Below are 20,751 nucleotides of genomic sequence, written 5' to 3' on the forward strand. Positions count from 1 at the left end.
TTTACAATTCTTTGAAGCTCTATCTCAATAGTAATAGAAATTAAAAATTACCAGAAGATCGAACTGTTTTAGGCTTTTAGTAGAGTCATAGTCCCAATGTCCAACCATTGGTACAACGCAAAAACACAAGAAATCTGAGGGTCACAAAATATTACTTTAGTATTAAAGTAAGAATAATGCTAATATCACAAGTTGTTACCATCAAGCCACGTATTTGGCATTCAAATGTTGGGCATATAGAAAAGTTGTGCACAAAAGTTTTAAAAAGGCATCAGCCTTGCGTTCAGAATTGCACGAATCTTGCGCAAAGATAACTTTAACAAAATAAAATGTGCCGCGCATCAAATACATCTTCTTTCGAAGATCAAGAACCTAACCTTTCGTTGCAAAGAACAACACAAAATCAAATACCACAAATGAGAGGGGTCAATTGAGGAAATTCATTCTGTATTTTGAAGTTCCTTTTCAGCATCGACCTCGTCTTCCCGCATGTCATGCTCTTCATCCCAGTAATTACATATCATACTGCACACAAAATTGAGAGCAATGTTAACTGCATCTGGTATTCTCCTAGCAAAATTTAAACTTAAACCTCTATCGTGTAGGAACAGTGGTTACCCCATGCTTGAAAAACACGTCCTAAATAAGCATATGAAAAAAAGTTTATTCACTACAATTAGAACCCCTGACAACTTGCATAATTCAGGAAGCAGGACAAATCAATGACAACGAGTCACTCAAAAATTAGACAAAGTTGCTTCATATGAGGAAAGCACGAGCAGGCAGTGAACTTTCTTCTTCTTAACTTTGACGCCTACTGAGCTCTTTCTTTACTCAACCATGTAATTAAAAATTAAATGAACTTTTGCTTCTAAATATCGGCTGGAAGTTCTCATGCGTAATACCACCTACTGACATCACATATGTTTGAAATTTGTCCTAAGGAAGCACCCATAAACACGAAGATTCCAGCAGATTATTTAATTTCCTTATGGCCATTCTGTAAACCTTATTGAGATTAATTGTGAATCATGAATGAACATACACAATATTTATGATTATATCATGGGAAAGAATAAAAGTGATTACTCTAGCAACAATGTTAAGCAAGTTCCACATAATTTTATCAGAAAGAAAATAATAACAAGTACTTCAACAGCCATCCAACCTAATAGCCAGTAGACCTATCCAAGTCTATTAGAACTGAACAACTTCAGAAACAGGATAACTCAGGGAAGAGGTATGCTGAAATAGCATTTCAGAAAAAGGATGAAGAATGAGAATTCTATTAAAATATCTCATGGCTAGAGCAGATAAATCCCATTACACAGTTATGGATTCCTCTCTCTCCATAAGTTTCCTTTTTTCCCTGCAATCTTTTTACTCATAAGACATTTCATCCAGAGCAGAAGGCCAGAGAGTTTCATGTCTCACCACACATATTTCGATCATTTGTTATGATTCTCTTTTTAGCTTGTTGAATAAACGAACTTTCTTTAAGCAACAATAGAATTGTTAATAGACAGGTGAAAGAGCAAGAATTAACGTAAAATAAGGAATTGATGAATCATAACTTTAAGTGGCTTACAATCAAAGTCCTTATTCTGGTTTGTCGTAGAGAGAGCTTTCTTTACACTTATTCTGGTTTGTCGTAGAGAGAGCTTTCTTTACACTACGTTAGAAGGATAGATAATAGATACAGGTGAGAGAACAAGGATAAATGTAAAACGAGGATAATCGAATCATAAATCTCCATCCTCATGCAGTCTAGAATAGCAGAGAATCTATTATTTTTCAGTGATTTTTTCCCTCATAAGAAGAAACAAATGCGAATAGGGTACAGAATATCTCCTACTCTGTACAGAACATGATATGAATTATTGCATTCATTATCAAAGCAGAGTCCCAAAAATAGTCTGCTTAAGTTGATCACAAAATTCAATTATCAGTACATCACCATTTAAACATTAACAGTCATTGAGAGAAGCCTGTTTCAAAATAAGAGTATTCTGATCTGATTCACAATGAGAAATCCAATAAAAAATTTCCATAACTTAATGCTAAATACTCCCAATTAAATTGGCTGGTGCAATAGTAACTGCTTCACATGCAAGTGATACAACACATTAAACAATTAAATGGATAATACAGAGCAGGATCAGAGACAAATTGTAAAGAACTCACAGCAAACGTGATGAAAGAGCACATGGACCCAGCAACACCAGATAATTTTCTCTTCCAGAAGGCTTCTTTGTACCACAAAAAATTGTCCTTAACCGCCACTACTGGATTTTTCAGGGCATCTTTTGCCAAATTCTCGGAACCCATTTCATTCTTTAGCGAAAAGCATCTGAACCCATCAAAATCTCTGCTTGGAGAAAATTTGGCATCTGGGTATAGACTGTCGAAAATTCTCTTCATATTGGGCAGTGAAGAGAGATGGGTTCTTGCAGAAATTAGCCGTGCACGAAACGTGAGAATTTGGACGGTTGATGGGTTATCTGACGTGGGTTTAAATGCAGTCAGATGAAGATATCTGTAAACAAATCTTGATGACGAGGGTTTCGACATTTTCTTCCCTTCTTTTGGTGTTTTCTATAGATGGATATGGATTTAGATTCACGAGATCACAAACTCGAAGTACAATTGATCGCCTCGTTTGAAGAAAATCAATCAACCCGTTTCTTGAAGATGTATGTGTGCCAAATATATGGAGTGTTGCAAGCAGAGTTGGGTGACTCGTTGCTCAGTTCGTTGACTCGTCACTCAGTCTTCTTCTTTTTTCTTTTTTCCATTTTCTTTTTCTCTTTCTCGTCTTTATGAGTTGGGCGAGTTCATACGAACAATAATCCATAATCAATTAGGATAATAAGAATTGATTTATCTCTCTGTCTTTTGTGGAACCGTGAAGTATTACAAGGATCGCATTGAGTTAAATTTAACCGATAGTGCTAGTGGTACATAATGGTGTATCTGAGCGTGTACACCTCTCTCACAGGGAGTATGGAATCCACCCGAATAAAAAACACTTATTCGAGTGGACCCCACACTCTATGTGAGAAAGGTGTACATCCTTATGTACACCTCATTATGTATCAGTGCATTAATTCAAATTTAACAAGCATTGTCAAAGATCTTAAATAAATAAATTTATTTAACTTTAAGGTGATTTGTATTTTCAAGTAGACAGGACCGTGAAGTATTAGAAGGATCGCATTGAGTTAAATTTAACTATCATTGTCAAGGATCTTAAATAAATAAATTTATATAACTTTCAAATAAGGTGATTTCTATTTTCGAGTAGACAGAGACTTCATAATATTTATAATAATACTAATATTTATATTTTAACATGATATTTAAGATTAAAATTTATGATTTAACTTGTTCGATGGACATTTTTTTCGTTAAACCGTGGTTTTAAATCGAACCAAACCGAAAAAGGTGGTTTGGATTGGTTTGGTTTCGAAATTGAATTGGTTTGGTTTGGTTTGAAAAAATTTCAAACCGCTTTAAGTGGTTTGGTTTGAAAATTTGTCACAAACCGTCCAAACCGAACCGTGTGCACCCCTAGACAGAGTACTCCTTTTAATTCCCGACATTGTTTATTTAAGGAGCCATGCATCGCCCCCTGTTTTGACAGGCCATTGTCCAAGGGTAAAAACTCTAATTTAAGAAAGTTGTAAACGTGTGTTAATTTATATGTGGTGATAATTTCTAAAAGGACCTTGCTTAGTGTATAGGAAAAGCCTTGATTGGACCAATACAAGGTGGACGTGGCATCATTCCATTGGAGTTATACAATTTTTTTTTTAAATCAACTGCACATGTGCTGCACTGACAAAGTAAGTTATTCCCTTGCACAAGGGGAATAATCCTTTCTAAAATCAGGAACTTGCACTAGAGACACCAAATATACATACGATATAATAGAACTTTATTAGGATGTTGATGGCTATGCACTTGACGACAATGAGATTGAAGAATCTGTATTAGGAGTTTAGATTTTGTTTCTGCTTTGTAACATAATATAAACATTATTTTCGATAACAATATGAATTTAAATATGCAAGAAAAGGAAACGATGAAAGAGAGGTTAATAAAATTTTGTTACTCAAATTCTTGGTACAAGATCAAAGAAAACGGAATTTATCTATAGATTCATATTATAGCATTTCTCCTAAGTCACAATTTTTGAAACTTGAAAGGATCTCATTAATATGAAATTACATAAAATAATAATAATAATAATAATAATAATAATAATAATAATAATAATAATAATAATAATAATTGAATAAGTTCAAAAGATTCTAGCAAAAATACGCCTGGAACAAATAGATCATTTTAGGATGTTATAGGACTTCGAATGTTCTTGGGACCGGATCCCTTGATTCATACAGAATCGTCCCCTTTTGACATTTGTTTGTTTGCTTTCGTCCACCCTATTAGTCCAGACTCCTACGGGAGGCACCAGTGGGGGATTTTCCGCAATGGGCGAAAGCCTGATTACAATAATAAATCCCTTCTCTCATACCACATTAGCACTTAAGCTCAGAACATTTTTTTGAAACAATACACTCACACTCTAGGTTAAATATAAGCTAGTTTAGACTTAGCTCCAACCCCACTTTGAACCGCATGACATCCGACGAAGTATCGTTCATTTTTTTAATCCAACAACCAATGTCTAAGACTGACATTATTTGAAAATCTTCTCTAACAATATTCCATCATTTACAGAAGAATGAAGTTTTTAAAAAATCTCTAGTATAATCTCATTGAACTTATGTATAGATGAAATTGTTTCATGGACTTGAACATTCAAATATTTTAAATGTTGGCAACGATCATACGGCAAACTCAAAACTCAACGCACGTAGTTTTAAAAATCCTTTCGTGCTTATAAGAACTGATACATGAATAGGTTGTGTCCGTTATCTTGATTTTTCGTGAATGTCTTAATTTGCTAGTCAAATTACTTCAAAAATACGACTCCATCTCCGATACTCATATAGATAGATTTATTAAGAATGCTTACATAATTAAAGTATGCTGTAAATAAATATTTATACATCTTTATTAAAAGCTAAATAGCTTATGATGCGCAAGAAGTGAGATAAACATGTTAATCAATTACTTTTGAAAGTGAAGTATGGAAGTTAATAAATCAATGATTAAATAATTTATAAAATAAAAGAAAACAAACTATCAATATTTTATTGAATATTCAAAAGCTACGAACTACGACGTTTTTCATCCTTTATATAGAAAATAATTACATAAAAAGTAAATAACTTTAATAACAAGCTGTTACATAAAATAGCTTGTTAGAATGCCTTATTACACGAGATGATTGTATCACGTATCATCACCATGCTAGATAATTGTAATGCATGTACTAATGCACAATACTTAAGTATTGTCAGTAAGGAAAGTGTATCTTGATCGAATCAAACAGTCATTTGTTGCTAAAGTATCAGACAAATTGTTTAAATATTTTGATTGGAGAATTGGGCATCTTGACCAAAACAACTACCACTGAACCTATCAAATGAGAACTAAAAATCTGATGAGTGCCTACCTCAGTACCCATATGAGAAAATTAAAAATCTCACATGAATTTGGGGGCTATTGTACTTCTTCATAAAGTCCATAACCTAATATAAATGATCAGCCTAGACTTCGAACGACTGGTATTGTGTTATTATTTTATTGTCACCTTATTGTTATTGCTAGCACATCGTTAGCGATAGTACTTCTAGTCGAAAGGCCTGCTTGAGATGAACTGGCCATCGTAGTGTCACTGGTGGACGAACGAAAAGCGACAGAAAAATGATGAATTAATCACTCAAACCCAAGAGACGGGATGGTACTTCATGTGCTATTGCCAGAAAAATTCTGAAAAAATATTTTCACAAGTAAATATTAGTTAGTTGCAAGAGAGTCATCGAATAAAATGATAGCTCGTCGTGAGATGTGAAATAATAACGTGTTTATTAAGGTAGATTATGCTAAAGTCGACATCATTAAAAGAGAAAAATAAGTTAATTTTATTCATTTTGTTCCTTTGAACTACATAATTGTCAGTTGCATCACGTAGCAGATTTACAACAAATGATCGATAATGGAGTATCATTTAGATTTTCTCATCTGTTTAGCTTTCAAGTAACTTGAATAAAGTTGAAACTCGTGTAGAAAATTATAAGCACTGTTTGATAACCATTTTTTAAAACTCGTTTTTTCTTAAACTTATTTTTAACCATGTATTTTCACAATAAAATATGTTACACGTAAATTCGAAAATTCTTCTTACTTATTTTTAACCACATATTTTCTTACTTTTGGTCCCATTATTTCAAATTATAATGTGTGAAATCGTATTTTTTGAAGCATGGGTGTTTGAAAAGAAGATTTTTTTTTATTTACGTGTAATATCATTTTATGGAAGATTGTGTGGTTAAAAATATGATAGAGAAAAATGAATTTAGAGCCTGTTTGGGAGTGATTTTGAGAATTGATTTTTTGATCGTTAGAAGAAAAGTGGAGTCCACCTGTTAGAAAAGAAATCAAATATGACCACTAGAATAGTGAAATAATGGTAAGAAAAATCAAAATTTTGGGGAGAAAAATCACTCCCAAACAGGCTCTTAAGGGGCCAAACTAAGGCTAGCCAAATTTGTTGCATTCTCAATTAATATTATCCTTCTTGACTTTTGACTTGACTTTGTACAGCATTGATATCAAAAATTCAAGACCATTAAACCTCAATAATTCCTATCAAAAAGTCTGAAATTTAAGTTACACCAATATTTTTAATTGTTCAAATAAATATTTTCTGAGTAAATATTTATCTCAGTTATATAAGATTATTTGTTCATAATTTTTTAGTTGTCAATTTGATTTTATACTAGCTTTCCCCAAATATTTAACCAATCCTAAATTCGTCTATCACAAGTTGGCAAGGGATGGAAACACAGTACGAAAGTTTGCAGTGCAACATCGGTTACAATTACAAACATCTACTACATTGCTATATAATATGTATGCTACGTTCAAAAGGCACACTGCATATACACTACAAGATACAATATTCACGTTTTGTATGTCTCGTCAAGCACCACAGACCACGCAAACAATCAATCATCGATACCAAGTCAATAAAGGAACAAGATGAGCTTTAGCCAAATATTTAACAAATTAAGATTGGACATTAACTATCGAATTTTAATCAAATCACTTTGTTTAAAATCGAAACATCGTCAAGACCCAAATTCAACAGTTTCAACACTACAAATTTACCGTTTCACAAATTTTATCCAACCTAATTTTTCCTAAAATATTCTCCCAAAATCATCTCATTCTTAAATCTCTCACCTATCTTCTTTGTATATATTTTTCCTCCTCCTGTCTCCATAACTGTGAATGCTCGTTTTTGTTTTCTACACAGCAATCTATATTAAAATATTTCCTCGCCAATTAATTCTTCTCACAGTTTCTCACTCATCTGACTTTTCTTTTGTTCATCTCCTGTTTTTGAACTTTTTCTTCTTCAAAAGCATTAAAGTCTACATAAAGAAACAAATCTTTATCCTGATATCATTAGATTTATGAGGTTTTTCGTTCTGTTATTATTAGATTTTATGTGGGTTTTTTGGAAAAGGTAAAATCATGGAGTCTGCAGCAAGTTCTGATACCTCGAGTCCTGATTCATGGCCTCCTTCATCAAGCAATGGAAGAAATTCCAGAATCTCCTTTTCTCCCCTTCGATTCTTCAACTCCCCTGTTTTATCCCTACTCGAATACTCCGGGTTTCTTCGGGTCCGACCCGACTTCCACTCTGACGCTCAGCCCCCTGTATCCGAACCCACCAACAATTCTGTCTCAATCAATGATAATAGTACTAGTACTAGTAATAGTAATGATAACAATGGGGAGGTTTCTATTCGGATAATCGGGGCAGGGGAGCATGATAGAATTGGGGTTGTTGAAAATAGAGGAGAGGGCGATCAAACGGGCTCGGGTTTGGGTCCGGAGGAGTCTACTGGGGGTTTTGTTAATGATAATGGGAATGGTAGCAGCAGCAGCAGTAATGATACCAACAGGGAAACGTCATCATATCAAAGATATGACATACAGCAGGTGGCGAGGTGGATTGAGCAGATTCTTCCCTTCTCTTTGCTTTTATTGATGGTTTTCATCCACCAGCACTTGCAAGGTAATTTTCGGAGTAATTTGGTTTAACTTCGTGTTTATCATAGTAGAAGTTCTCATTATGCATCAAAAACTGATTCTGGCAAATTGTTTGTCATATTGCCTTTAAGGATGGCACTGATCATGTTTCAAACTTGATCACGAGTCGTATTGAACAACTGTATAGGATCGTACCCTAATGACTTATCATCGTTTTAGGCCAATCTGAGTTGGAAGTCTGGTTGCACTCAATCTAGACTGGACAAAATTTCACATTCGATTATGCTTATGCATCTATATTGGCATTTGTGCACGTAAATGTGTTTCATTGTATTAAGGAATATCTTATAGACCATCATGTTCAGATGCCAGATTTTCCTTTTCCTTTTTAAATTTTCAGGAGGCTGTATCCGTTTGCCTTCAATTTAAATTACTTTTAAACTTATGTTTATAATTAAACGAGTTAGAGGTAGTAAAGGTATTGATCCTCCATTATGTGAACTCAAAGTAATTTCAGTTCCACATGTATCATGCTCAAACAATATGAAATTTCAGAGTAGATTTGATGTGGTGCTGTTAGGTACTTTTTCCTGAAAGTGACAAAGGATAGATGATATGATAGTGCAGATATTGTAATTTGATAGTGACAATGGATATTGACCAATGAAAAGTAGCAACGTTTTCAGCCATAACTGGTTAATTATAAGAAGGATTTACCTTGTAACATTTTTCATGAGCAATGATTTTAACTAGTAAACTAAGTATGTACTTTAAGTCTTTAACATTACTGTTGGATAACAATTAGAAGAAAATTAATGTTTAAGATATTGCTATAATGTTATATGTTTAAATGCTAAGAGGTTATTAAGTACATGTTTGAATTATAATTTAAATTGGTCAAACCTGCTTCTTATCCACACATTTTCTAGGACCCAAGATGACTACCCACTTATTATTCATACTTTTTGTAGGATCTACATCTTGAAATCACTTAAAAGTACACCCAGGCATGCTCTAAAATGCATTGAACGCTTGCCTGGGATTTTAGGAGTTGGAAAATGTTCATTGCTTTTGTTGCGATGTTGCTGAGGACTCTGTTGAAATTTGTTGTTGGTAAAGCCACAATATTGTTGATGCAATATTAGAATAGATTTTATTTAATATTGTTTTCAATTTTAAGGCTTATGTTAGGAAACTTAATCATGTTTGATTTAATGGCTTTTATTAGATATTTGCTACTTAGAATAAGATACTTGAAACCCTATTTAAAGGGGGCTTTTGCATTGTAATAAAGGAACCTTTGATAATGAAATAATTAAATATTCTCCTCCGATTTCTTTATTCCATCTCTCTAGTTCTTGTCCCCTTTCTATCTCCCTCCTTCTACCATTCCCTCTTCTTCTATTTCTCCCTCCTTTTTTCTCTCATTTCCCCTTCTCCTAGACATCATGCATCAATTGTAGATATGGGTGTAAACTGATTTAGTCTCATTGCTTGTTAAGTTGTTATTCTCTTCTTTGAATTTGAATTTTATAGTGATTGAGTAAAATAATTCAATGTCTATTGATCTTCCCACAATAGGTCAGCTTTATAATCTCCTAGAAAGTTTCGTTTTGATGCAGTTGGTAAATCATGGTTGACTTCTCTTTTTTTGTCTTGCAACCTAAGATGAGCAATGCAATCCACTATTTTCTCGGTTTGCTTTGAAACTTTATTTTTCGAGGAAATTAAGGTAATCATAAAATCACAGTTTTCCCTTCTGTGACCGGTGGTACCCCTTAAAATATTATTGTTTTCCTGGATTAGTTATTGCATATAACTTTGTTTATCTTGGAATGAGTTGTTAAAATGGTTTGCATATTGTTAATGTTGTCTTTTTAGTTCCCACTGAACTCACACCTTATTTAGTGTTGTATTTTAACAGTACTTTTATAACTGATGAAACTTTTGGGTAAAATTACTTCAATAATGTGGAGACCATGTGAAACAAACAAGCCTTTACTTGTTTAGTATAAGTTGTGCAGCCTCATTGCTTTACCAGTCATGATCCAAATGTTGATGCTATAAATATTCTAGATAACATTAAACATCGTCAATTGATTCTTTTTGTATAGAAAATCATGAAGAGCTATGATGCACGGACGTGTGTCTGGCACGACACTCATTGGATACGTCATGCGATTTTTCAAAAAAGTAATGACACAAGTCACTAGGCACCTTGAATAAATTCTTTAAAAAATTTTATTTATCTGGTATAAGTTTTGTTTTATACTTGTTATCAAATTTTTTTTGTTGAAATCTTTAACGTTTAAGCACATATTTGTTGTTTATTTAATGACTTTGAGTTAAAAATATATAATATTTCTAAGAAAAATAGAAAAAAATGATTATGATAGAATGTTCGAGGATTGTCGGTATCCGACAAGTTCCGATACATGTCGGACACGAATACATTACCCTAGTTAAAGTGTCCATGCAACAGCGATGAAGAGATAAAGCATGTATGATCTTCCATGTCTATGAAATTAACTAGCCCCTTTTTTCTCTTATCGGTAATCTCATGTTTCGAACTGCCCTTCAAGACTTGATTTTGGTACTTAATTAATTAATTTTCTATTTTTGAAAATTTAGGAGATGTAATAATATGTATCATATAACTTTGCTTTCTAATTTCACATTTCTTTTCTTTATGTTTTCAACCCTTGACTTTTCTAAATATGGATCTTCAGGATTCTTTATTACAATTTGGATCACTGCTGGCTTGGTCAAGTCTAATGACATTCTTCGGAAGCAGACAGCTCTAAAGGTGTGGTGTGTATTCCATATGCTAAGTAGTTTGTAGCATATTCACGATAATTGTTTAAAGTTTAAGCCATACCCATTTCTATACCAGGAATAAAGATGAATATGGGAATTCTTCAGATCAACTAAACAGTGACTTTTGCAGGGAGAGAGAAAGATTTTGGTCCTTGTTGGTTATTCATTTGCCTTTATACTTCATGTATCTGGAATCTACTGGTGGTGTCGGGATGATGATATTTTCTATCCTCTATTTATGGTTCCTCCAAAGGTTATTCCACCGTTCTGGCATGCAATTTTTATCATCTTGCTAAATGGTATGGATTCTTTGAGCTCTTTATTGTTTTGGCAATAACTTCATCTCTTTGTGATATACACATAGGGAATAAATATCAAATCATTTGAAACCTGCTTGTGTAGATGCTGAATATGCATTGGTTGTTAAATGTGAGATGGAAATCAAATGCCTTACTGAACATTATATATTGAACTTTGATTAGTTTTTACTTGAGAGGTCCAATTACAATGAATCTGATCATTGCATGGTTTTAATTTTCCCCTCATACTAAATTGCTTGTCGCATATTTTCTTTCCATCTCTCTTTTTTGTATTGCAAAATTTCCTTATTCAGATTCTGTTCTGAAATTTGAAAATCCATGTAATATATTTTCTAATATTTAATGTAATTTATATTTTGACTTTTGAGCATATGCAATTTTATTATATTTATCATAGGGTTTCCCGGAAGGGAAGGGTAACTGAAGTTGGGAATCCTGTTACACTTAGTTGTGTCCTTCAACCTCATTTTTTTTTTTCCTCCCCCTCTCTGAAATTGTTTGTTTCAGATACAATGGTGCGACAGGCTGCAATGGTCTTGAAGTTGGTTCTGCTGATGTATTTTAGGAATAGCAGGGCCCATAATTTTCGCAGACAGGTGATATGGTTTATAGAGTATATAATAAATTTGCTGGTAATTCAGGGGGGTAACATGTGATTCCATAGAATTCTGACATATGATTTGCATTCAGGGTCAAATGTTGACTCTAGTTGAATACACGTTGCTTCTATACCGGGCATTGTTACCAACACCTGTATGGTATAAATTCTTCTTGAACAAAGAAAATGGAAGTCTCTTCTCGTCATTGATAACAGGGTTGTATTTAACTTTCAAGCTTACATCAATTGTTGAAAAGGTATTTCTTATGATATCTTGCTTGTTTATGACCTAGAATCTGGAACACCATGATTAAAGAAACTTGTTTCTCTCCTTCCGCCCTGCTGTCAGGTCCAATCATTTGTTGCTGCCTTGATGGCATTATCGAGAAAGGTCCACTACGGGTCTTATGCAACATCAGAACAGGTATAATGTTTCGTTTGCTTTTAAATTTTGTGGAATTAGTTTTGGACAATATGGAACATACTGGTGTGAAAGCAGAGCAAAAATATGCCTCAATTAGCCTCTGTTTGCAAATTTAAAGTAATAGTTATGAATGTGTGGTTGAAATTAATGGTTGAAATTTGTGTCCTAATGGATAATTAGTGATGTCTTGGGCTTTGAAATAATTTTGATCTGAATGTAGTCTGCTGGAGTCAAAGTGGACAGAAGTAAGCTGTAAAATTCCTACTGTATCTAACAATCAGGAAGATATTTAGCAAATCGTACTTTTTCTTTATGCTAACCTTTTGAGATCACCTTGTTTGCTTCATTTTCTACTCAGTTAGTTATTCTCTAATGAACGAGGATTACATGGTTATTCAAGGCAACAATGTCGACTTATAATTTAGACCTGATAGTCCATATTCTATTGTCATTTTCTATGCCAAGTTTCCAACTAATTTTTTTAGAATTTCTGCATAAGACTTCATAATGACTTCCTTGAATAAGAATGTTTTTTTGTTCACGAATTATTTATCTTGTTAGCATTTTCAATGTTAATGCCTTCTTTACAATGTAAATGGTCATTCACCTTGCACATGCTAAGGCACACAGCTACATCCCATGCCACCTAAGTTTTCTGGTGACTGGAATACTTGCCTATGTTAGATCCCGAATGTAGCAGAATATTTAAGTTTTAGCATTATAAGTCTGCTGATTCTAAACTAGAAATAAACTGAATGTCCCTATTCATATGCTATGTTCTTGAGTGCTTGATTTTTCTCTCGACAGCTATATCTCAGCAAGCTTGGCCACATTTTATTGCTCTCTTTAGCTACCTGTTGATGTCCCTGCTGTTAAAGTTTATGGTCGAATCCATAATTTTTCTTGTTTTTTGTTTTGTGTTGGCTGAGCATGAAGAAGCAAGAGCACATGTCCTTAACAAGTGACATGCACCTTTTTGCTCGTAGTCTTCATATCCGGGAAAAAGGAAAAGCATTTGGTAAACTAAGCTGTAAATTACTGAACATAGGTGAATGCGGCAGGAGATCTATGTGCTATATGCCAGGAGAAAATGCATGCCCCAATCTTATTGCGCTGTAAACATATCTTCTGTGAAGACTGTGTTTCAGAATGGTTAGTTTATTGCACTTTGTGATTACATGTAAATATCTTGGAAAAATTATTATTGACCAAGTATGTTTTTGGTTGTACTTCTGTTATTTTTGTCCTCATTTATAATGCCTATTTGATTTTCATTCAATTATGGAGTCTAGGGAGACGTGAATCACTGAGTCATTGTTATCTATTGGCTGTCACTAGGCATGTTAGCAACCCCACATCCCCACCCTAAATCCAACTTCCAAGCACTCCCACCCATCTTATCTTTATCATCAGCTGTCTTTACCTCCAACTGGTGGAGGCTGATCTCTCCCTCTAATTGATGAAGTTTGATGGTAAGATGCTCTTAAAATCTCGTTTGTGCTTGTTGCCATTGAGTGTATCCCCAAGACTGCAGTCATTTTGTAACTCATGCAGTAGAGTTGCAATATTTATAGAAATTGATAATGAAAAAAAGGGATTTCTATGTGTGTCTACGGTGTAGAGTAGCTGGAGTTGGGAGCATAGTTTGCTTAGCTTGAGCTTACTGAAATTATGATTAAGGATTTTGAAAATAGTTGAATAAGTTTCAGATAACTGTCATAGTTGTCATAATGAATGCCAACATTTTGGGACTAGATGATAGCAATCTGTTTAATTGTTTGAACATACTTCAAATTCAGATAAAATTGTGGTTTTTTAGAAACATAAAATTCTTTCCAGTGGTTGGGAGTGTTATTCTGCGTGTAGAGTCAAATATTTTAGCATTATAATTTTTGCGTAGCAGAGAATTCATGGTGTAGTTCGCAAATAAATTTGGCTGCTTTCATAATTCACAAACGAGCACTTTTATATAGTTGCAGCAATTTTACAGTGCGATTACACATTTGGGGCAAGTAAAATTCCCTGAAACTCAAAGAATTGGTATGATCTTGAACTGGAAAGGCCATCTCAGTTTGCTTCTCATGGTATTACTACATCAAAGAAGCAATTGGTTTGCTCTCCCTCTGAGAGAACCGGTTTGGTTACCATTTTTCCTTTCTCAACGTTTTTATCATTTTAAAAACAGTGTAAAATTTTGATTGGTAGTTGCATCTAATTAAATGCAATTAACTGCAAGTCTCTGTTTAAGGAAGTCCTTGATACATCAGCTTACCTCTTTTGATCAGTTGGCATCAAAATTTCCTTTTTCAGGTTTGAAATGGAAAGAACTTGCCCTTTGTGCAGGGCCCTTGTTAAACCTGCTGATCTTCGATCATATGGGGACGGGTCGACCGGTCTTCTCTTCCAGTTATTCTAATAGTCTCATCTCGTCGGAGAGTGGTTTTTTTTTCTTGACCTGCTTTGCAAGCATCAAAGCATTTTTCTGCAGGAGTTGCTTTTAAGATTGCTTCATAACTGGATCACCCTTGGGAAGATTTCTATAATGGAGTTATAAAAATTGGACATGGATTTGCATTAGATTTATGTTATGTATCAGCAAATTGGTTCGATGTAACCAAGGTGCTGTGGCTTGAGAAATCTTGATACATGAAGGAATCTCTTGATTCCATCTCAGTACATATGTTGGTTTTGGTTTTCAAAATAAGGAACCTTGGGTTGTATTTTCCATGTCTTGACACGAACCACTATTTTCTACTATTTCGTTCTCGAAGAGAGAGTATTTGCGATCTTCATGGTGGTAGGGGATGGCAAAATGTTGTGCTTTATCCAGCTGCATATTGCTCCTAGCTCCGTTTGGGACGGGGGTTCTCCGATTTGCCATGGATTTAAGGCATTAAAGGAAACATGGTTTTGTCCTTATTCTTATTTTAATTTTAATTTTAATTTTAGATTTAGAATCGTATTTAAAAACAAATAAAATTAATACTAGGAATAGGTAAATATATAAACGAGACAACCGAGAATACTTTTATTTTGATTATGTACTGCTTCCCAAGGGAATGAGGAAGGCTGCTTTGGGCTTGCAACTTCCAATTGCCATCCCCACATGCCATCTTGTTTATGAGGTATATATATATGAGGATTTCAATAGAGACATTGGGTGAGAATGTCGATGCGTCGTGTTATCTTTCAAATGAGAAAACCACTTCTTTATCATTTCGTGTCAATTGTCTATGTGGTCATAGTCAAAGATCATGTTCGCTATTTAGGTGATGTATTCTTAAAAAATCGGTATCTAAATAATGCTTTGGTGCTCATTCAGCTTGAAGTATTAAAATAATATTTTGATTTATATTATTGTTAAAGAAGCCACGAGAAGAAAGAACGTTTGTAAGAGTACTTTAGCATTACTATTTACCACTAATAAGTATTATTTATGCTAAAATATGAAAGAAAATGGTCGATGAAGGTTTACCTTACTCAAAACTTGAAATAAGGGTGGTTTGTGTAGTTTTTGAAAATGGAGAGGATGCCTACGAAATTATCATAAATGTCATGTGAGGTATGAGTTATTTAAAACCTTGAAATGAGAAAGGTTTGTGTAATTTTAAAAAAGGGAAGGAATGTATTAGAAATAGATATAAACCTCTATAAAAGTTTCTTTAATTGTCATCCAAAGTTTTGGGTTCCTTTGTCAAAGTCATGGTGTACATACCGTTAAAAAATTTAATTGAAATTTAAGTCAAAGTTAACAATTAATCTCCACTACACATTTCATAGGATTCATAATTTTTTAACCACACATTCTATCACTTCTATCAAACTTTGATGTAATCTCTACCAAATAAGGATCGTAGTCGAGTAATGACATATATTCAGAACAAGTAACTTGAAGACGACAAAATTCGATAAAGAGGACGATTTCACTGATAAAGTAAAGAATAGCAACAATATTTCCGGTGCAAATTATAGGAACCTCTCCTCTCATGTAATTTTAACTCATTACTCATTAGGAAATAATTAACATAGAATAATAGAGATACTCCCACCTTTTAAAATATTTCAGTAGTATTGCTTCTGATCATAAGAAATTATCATTATAAAAATATGTAACAAGTTTGAATATAAAGTTATTTTATTTTAGATAATTTACAAATACGATCGATAACTACTTGTTAGTTTATAATTAATTAAATAATTTGACTTTGACAAACAGTTTTTAGATTTCTCTCTTACTCCCTTTTCCAGTCAAAATTTGGGATTACATTTCTAATTTTTTTTTTTAAATCGTTGTCATTTTTACCAAAAATATCGTTGCATTAAAAAATCACTTTGCAAAAGAGAGAACTAATATTTCTTTAAAATAAATAAATTAAAAAATAGTTTCAAATTTCATAAAGGACAAAAAGTAGAATTGAAAACATATATTGATTTTTGTGTACAATAATTTCATAGGATATCTATTCAATTTGCTTTGCTCAGGTTTTTCAACTCGTAAAATGTTTTTCTTCCGTTTTTGTTCCAAATTAGTTAAATGTCGCTGTCGTTTTTCAGCTATTTTTAAATTTAAACTTACCAAGATCAGCTTGCAAATTTGTGGCACCGTAGTAGAATCATTACCAATGGCACGTTTGTGCGCCTAAGTGCGAAAATTTGGGAAGCGGCATCCGTTGATGAATGTTTATACAACGGGGGTCCTTATGAACTGAACATTCGAATTTCTATTTATATAATTAACACTATTTATTCAACAAATTGGATCGATCCTTATTTACCAACCAAACATTGTCCAATCATATAGCCTATCGTGCTAGCCTCCCACTGGGGGCTTGCTATGCCAAAGCGAGAGAAACCCATCCCTCTCTTTATATGAGTGAAATAAAACGACTTTTGAATTTGCAGTTAAAGGGATTGAATCCCAATACCTCCCAAGGAAATTATCGAATGGATCCCAAATTGACAAGTTAGTGTGAGCTTATCCATGTGGTTATGCACTCTTCGAATTAGAACAAGTCCGAGTCAAACAGCAATCATTCGAAACACTTCTTTTTACACTATTTCGAAAACCTAAGGACTTTGTTAGGAGAGGTTGGAGAGTCTTAGAAGCGCACTACACGTGTAGGCTGGGAGTTTACAAGTTCTCTACAGACACTCACGTGCGGTTAGTGTTGTTGGGGTAATTTTTTAATAATTCATCTCATATAAGTAATCTATGAACTCTCTGTGAAATTCCATCCTGTGCGTATAGCTTTCATCTTACTCTTATTGATGGTCACTTCAATAAGGTTAAATTTATTTTTTAATCTAAAAGGACAGCATTTTTAAAATTCAAAAGGTGTTATTTTTCTCTTGGACTATGATGTGATGGCCGTTTAAAAAATTTCCCTAATAGAATTACTTCACCTGCCGTACTTGTATACAAGGGAAATTTCTTAATCATGATCAAATTGGAAGAAGAAAATGGTAATAACATATACTTACCAGTTTATGTCGTGATTTATCAAGAATAAAATATTTTCTTCACAACCACGATCATGAAATCTTGCTCCCACCTCTTCCTGCTGCGGGGCGCTGCACGAAACCAAATTGCCGCTTGCTCGATCAAGTACCCCGTTGCTTTGTTGGTGGACCCAATTAGGTAAGGGGCCATTGTCCCTCAACTCTTAGTTCTTACCAACCTTCGATGAAAACAAGAATGAATTTGATTTCAATAGCAAAATTAAGATCTTTTTCATTGAGTTAAGACGGTAATAAGGGGCTTAATTGTGAAAGAAAGACCCCGTATCACATGAAATATCATACCTTCAACTCTCTCCTCTCTTAATTTCCTTAGTTTATTGTAAAATCCTCCTTTGATAATGGACTAGAGAATCTAGAACCGTAGCCTTCGATGAAAACAAGAATGAATTTGATTTCAATAGCAAAATTAAGATCTTTTTCATTGAGTTAAGATGGTAATAAGGGGCATAATTGTGAAAAAAAGACCCCTTACCACAAGAAATATCATAAATTCAACTCTCTCCCTTCTTCACTCTCTCCTCTCCTAATTTCCTTAGTTTATTGTAAAATCCTTCTTTGATAAAGGACTAGAGAATCTAGAACCGTAGCATCCAAATTAAAAATTAGGTATTTTCTTTTTTTTTTGTACCGCAACATATGAGAGAATTTTTAAAAACCCTAAGAAAGAATAGCTGAATTGTTGTACATCCATAATGAATATCATCAAGTTCAATATTGCTTGTATTTGATACTCGATTGAATGAGTAGAGGAAAGAATAAATGAGAAACTTTATATAAAATCGAATAATACAATACACAAGAGCAACGTGTGAAATAAAAGCAACACTTAAAAAAATTGTTCGAGCTGTGCGACTACTCGAGAGCCTCTTAAGCTTTTTATCATAGTTGCTCAAACTTTATATAAAATCGAATAATACAATACACAAGAACAACATGAGAAATAAAAGCAACACTTAGATTTTTTTTCAAACTGCGGGACTACTCGAGAATCTCTTGAGCTTCTTATCATAGCTGGAGAGAATGGAAGGCGTGACAAGGAAACATGAGCTGCAATGAAAGGGAAGAAAGTGATTAAGGAATTGAAAATTGAATTACGTTAAGAAATTGTTTATGATTATTTTAAAATATAAATAAGTAGAAATGAGTAGATACTTGTTTTCTCACAAAATATGTTAATAAAACATAATTTAATTCTTTATAAACAAATTATAAACCCGTCCAAACATGGAAGTAAGGAGAGTTCTGCTTTCAACAAGAATTTTAAACAAAATAAGAAAATTATCAGTGAATTATGCTGTACTTTAACTATTGAAACATGGGTATTTCAAAAAATTCGCCACTAATGCACGTGTTTGATTTAAATAGTTGTCTGAATATGAGAAAGCTTTATCGTGTGAGATTCCGACAACTGCTACAGCGCACCACTGTTCCTCCAACAAAAAAGTGCAGCTTTAGTGGGGTACCCCTCCGGACAAAAATAGTTGAGAGGTGGTCAAAGTTTAACCTCCCACGCCACCCCACCCTACCCTAGCCTGCCCTACCCTACCCTACGCTCTCGTAATCTCCGGCCGGTGTATACTGTTCACGGTCTCCCACTCTCTCTTTCTCACAGAAAGTTGCAGAAGAATTATATTTTCTTGTTTTTGCCATTTTCAGATCATTTAGCTGCAGAATATGTAAACAGAACAACTCTCTTTTTTGTATACGTATATGTGTATTTATCTTCTCTTCTTGTGTATTTATATACAAGATTTTTGAAGAGATCTTGAAGTCGCTTTCCCATCTCTGACTCTCATGAAGAAAGCGACTTATCATCTTCCCCTTGTAATTTATATTTCTTGGTTTTCCTGACCCTACAATTATATTATTAAATCAATCAATTTAATTTTTTTTTAGCCACCTGCTATCTTATCCGTGTTTTCTTTATCATTTTCTGTTCAAAGAACTTCAATGAAACCATTTTTAATTAACATCATTGGTGATCTAGGGTTTCAACTGATCTGAGCTCCTCCATCACAAATGCAAGCAGTTAAGTAATTTCTGAAAGATTAGATAGTTTAATTTTTGACATGGATGATTGTGATTGTGAAACCTGGAATATGGGTTTTGATTTTCCGAGTAACATTAGGGTTTGTGGAAAAGTGATAGGTAATTGCAGTTGAATTCATGTTTTCATCTCTCTTGGACAAAGGTTTAGAGGAATTATTAATTGCTAATGGATTTTTATTGTATCTGTTCAATATTTCTTTCGTTTTAAACTTTAAGAAGCTTATGATTTATTATAGCATTTTTTTCAATCAAGAATAGAAATTTGATTTCAATTTCTTCATTTTGTGCTACAGAATACGTTCTACCTCACTCTTATTTTATTTTTCTATCTGGTAATGGAGACAGAAAAAAGAATAGTTTTTCAGTGTCCATCTGCAAATAGTGTTGCTCCATTTCAGGTTTCACTGGGAAAGAAAAATGAGGTAATGCTTTGATGTTTTCCAGTGTTGAGCTAGGAAAACAAATCTTAATTGAATATTAGCTACTAAATTGAATGTGTTATCATTAGGATTTTGGATTTGTCGCATAATTAGCATAAAATCTGCCTTGATTTAAGGTTCAGAAGCATTTGATAGACTTTTAAGCATTGGAAGCTTGAAATTTCACTGAAATACTTGCATGTTAATCATTTTTTCCCCTCCCTCTCTCTCCTTCACACTCTTTTACATCTTCTTGGTCCTTTGGAAAATGTGATCATTATTTTGAAATGGTGGTTCTCGAGGTATTGACCGCATCATTTGGTGTAACTGGTTATTCCTTAGCTCGGGAACAAATTGGTTATTGGGCGGGGAAAATTGTAACAGGTGTACTTGAAGCTATTCTTGTATTGA

At 33.6% G+C, this 20,751-nt stretch overlaps 2 protein-coding genes across 4 annotated transcripts; one reads left to right on the forward strand and one right to left on the reverse strand.

The window, feature by feature from the left end:
• Positions 1 to 138: 138 nt before the first annotated feature.
• On the reverse strand, positions 139 to 2,794 carry LOC111405527. Its single transcript, XM_023034459.1, has 2 exons — positions 2,185 to 2,794; positions 139 to 525 (listed from the first exon to the last, which is right to left on the reverse strand). The coding sequence occupies exons 1-2, from the start codon at positions 2,569 to 2,571 to the stop codon at positions 514 to 516; spliced, it is 399 nt and encodes a 132-aa protein (XP_022890227.1). The 5' UTR covers positions 2,572 to 2,794; the 3' UTR covers positions 139 to 513.
• A 4,531-nt stretch (positions 2,795 to 7,325) lies between these two features.
• Positions 7,326 to 15,079, forward strand: LOC111405528 (RING finger and transmembrane domain-containing protein 2-like). Of its 3 annotated transcripts, none has more exons than XM_023034462.1 (8): positions 7,326 to 8,218; positions 10,923 to 10,999; positions 11,141 to 11,309; positions 11,838 to 11,926; positions 12,021 to 12,185; positions 12,278 to 12,352; positions 13,289 to 13,504; positions 14,663 to 15,079. In XM_023034462.1, exons 1-7 carry the CDS (start codon positions 7,672 to 7,674, stop codon positions 13,469 to 13,471), a joined length of 1,305 nt encoding a protein of 434 aa, XP_022890230.1. In that variant the 5' UTR covers positions 7,326 to 7,671; the 3' UTR covers positions 13,472 to 13,504; positions 14,663 to 15,079. The 3 variants fall into 3 exon arrangements, with proteins under 3 accessions (XP_022890230.1, XP_022890231.1, XP_022890229.1); XM_023034461.1 differs by having other exon boundaries at positions 7,330 to 8,218; positions 13,401 to 13,504; XM_023034463.1 differs by lacking the exon at positions 14,663 to 15,079 and having other exon boundaries at positions 13,160 to 13,425.
• The last annotated feature ends 5,672 nt before the right edge of the window (positions 15,080 to 20,751 follow it).

Source organism: Olea europaea, chromosome 12 (genome assembly GCF_002742605.1).
Source record: "Olea europaea var. sylvestris chromosome 12, O_europaea_v1, whole genome shotgun sequence".
NCBI classification, from domain to species: Eukaryota; Viridiplantae; Streptophyta; class Magnoliopsida; order Lamiales; family Oleaceae; genus Olea; species Olea europaea.

Excerpts from the sequence above, each read along its gene's own strand:
- LOC111405527 (XM_023034459.1), bottom strand. The coding sequence starts at position 2,571 with ATGTCGAAACCCTCGTCATCAAGATTTGTTTACAGATATCTTCATCTG.
- LOC111405528 (XM_023034461.1), top strand. The coding sequence starts at position 7,672 with ATGGAGTCTGCAGCAAGTTCTGATACCTCGAGTCCTGATTCATGGCCT. Across the intron at positions 8,219-10,922 it reads CATCCACCAGCACTTGCAAG|GATTCTTTATTACAATTTGG; the intron begins GTAATTTTCGGA and ends ATGGATCTTCAG. Across the intron at positions 11,927-12,020 it reads CCCATAATTTTCGCAGACAG|GGTCAAATGTTGACTCTAGT; the intron begins GTGATATGGTTT and ends ATTTGCATTCAG.